This window comes from Galeopterus variegatus, unplaced genomic scaffold (genome assembly GCF_000696425.1).
Source record: "Galeopterus variegatus unplaced genomic scaffold, G_variegatus-3.0.2 Scaffold12190, whole genome shotgun sequence".
NCBI classification, from domain to species: domain Eukaryota; kingdom Metazoa; phylum Chordata; class Mammalia; order Dermoptera; family Cynocephalidae; genus Galeopterus; species Galeopterus variegatus.
Window position 1 is genome coordinate 24,015 of NW_007738301.1, and position 1,480 is coordinate 25,494.

The 1,480-nt window shown below is 49.2% G+C and overlaps 1 protein-coding gene across 1 annotated transcript in view; it reads left to right on the forward strand.

The window, feature by feature from the left end:
* Positions 1-855, forward strand: part of LOC103610980 (sperm acrosomal protein FSA-ACR.1-like) — a 10,251-nt gene extending 9,396 nt beyond the window's left edge. The window contains exon 5 of the mRNA XM_008595029.1: positions 274-855. Within this exon, the coding sequence (XP_008593251.1) occupies positions 274-585 (312 nt within the window). The 3' untranslated portion in view covers positions 586-855. The remainder of the gene's footprint in view (positions 1-273) is intronic.
* The last annotated feature ends 625 nt before the right edge of the window (positions 856-1,480 follow it).

Sequence of the window (1,480 nt, forward strand, 5' to 3'; positions counted from 1 at the left end):
CACAGAGGTGTCAATCTTTTTTTCCCCATTGTGCTTAGACATTAAATATTGCGGTTAAACAAATCCAGCAATTTTATTTGTTTTGTATGTTAACAAATTCTCTTTCCTAAAAATACAGTTAAAAGTATACCCAAAGTGTAAAACTATCAAGGTAAATACCAGGGCGATTCTTGGGTTGCAAATTCAGCATTGGTTGACAGTGATGATGTGATTCGTAGCTTTCCAGAGCTATCATAGTATATAACGTAACCTTAAACACCATTTTCCCTTAAGGACTCTGTTCTTTTGGATCAAGACAATGAGAAATTTCTAAGCGTGCGGGGGACCACTCGCTTACTCGTGCACAACGTGTCCCTGGAGGACGCGGGCTATTACAGCTGTGCCACCACCTTTGCCCAGGAAGGCAGGCAGTACGACGTCACCAGGAACATTGAACTGCGCGTCCACAGTGAGTACCTGCTGCTGCGGGACTTTCCACCCTGGTTCAATAGGAAGCGTGTGGAGAATGCAGCAGGGTTCACAAGAAATTCCTTGAATGTGTCTGGAATGAAGGGCAAAGGCAAAATGATACCCCGACTTTCCTGAAGTATCAGGCTAATACGACGAGTGTGATACTCTGAAAGGTTGTTATGAAGGGACAGAATCCCTGGGCAGTTGACAGGGTTCAAGGACTGAGGCTACAACACGCCGCTAGAGGGGGCTGAACAATGGTTTCCTTGGAAGGTGCCTTTGGGAAGTCCCCTGTGGAAGGCTGGCACCTACAGGGCCAGCTATCAGAACACAGTAGCCGAAACTTTATGTAAGTTTCTAGGATACTAGGAATTTATTTGGTTTCTCAACCAGGAGGCATATACAGTGGAAATCGCACACACGCACACACGCACGCACACACATGCACAGACACGCACAGACACGTGCACACAGACACGCACACACATGCACAGACACGCGCACACACAGACACGCACACGCATGCACACACATGGACACACACAGACGCGCGCGTGCACACACACCCACGCACAGATATGCACACACTCGCTCACACACGCACGCACACACAGACACATGCACACACACAGAGACACGCAAGCGCACACACACAGACACGCACAGACACGCACACAGACACGCACACGCATGCACACACACAGACACGCACACTCATGCACACACACAGACACGCACACGCATGCACACACACAGACATGCACACACACAGACACGCGCACACACACACGCACACACACACACACACACACACCCCGCTTTTTTTGTCTCCCCTGTGGTCTAGTTGCCCTTGATACCAGGATTTCAGATGGTGACGGCTCTCGTTGATTTAAATGAATTATACATGAAGATTGCGTCGTAAACAGTGTCGGCTACTGTTGAACCTAAGTTCAGCATTGACTCGGTGCCTCCTACGTGACAGACAAGGAACCAAGCGCAAGGGTGTAAAAGTGTGCGCGTCCTCGGCTCC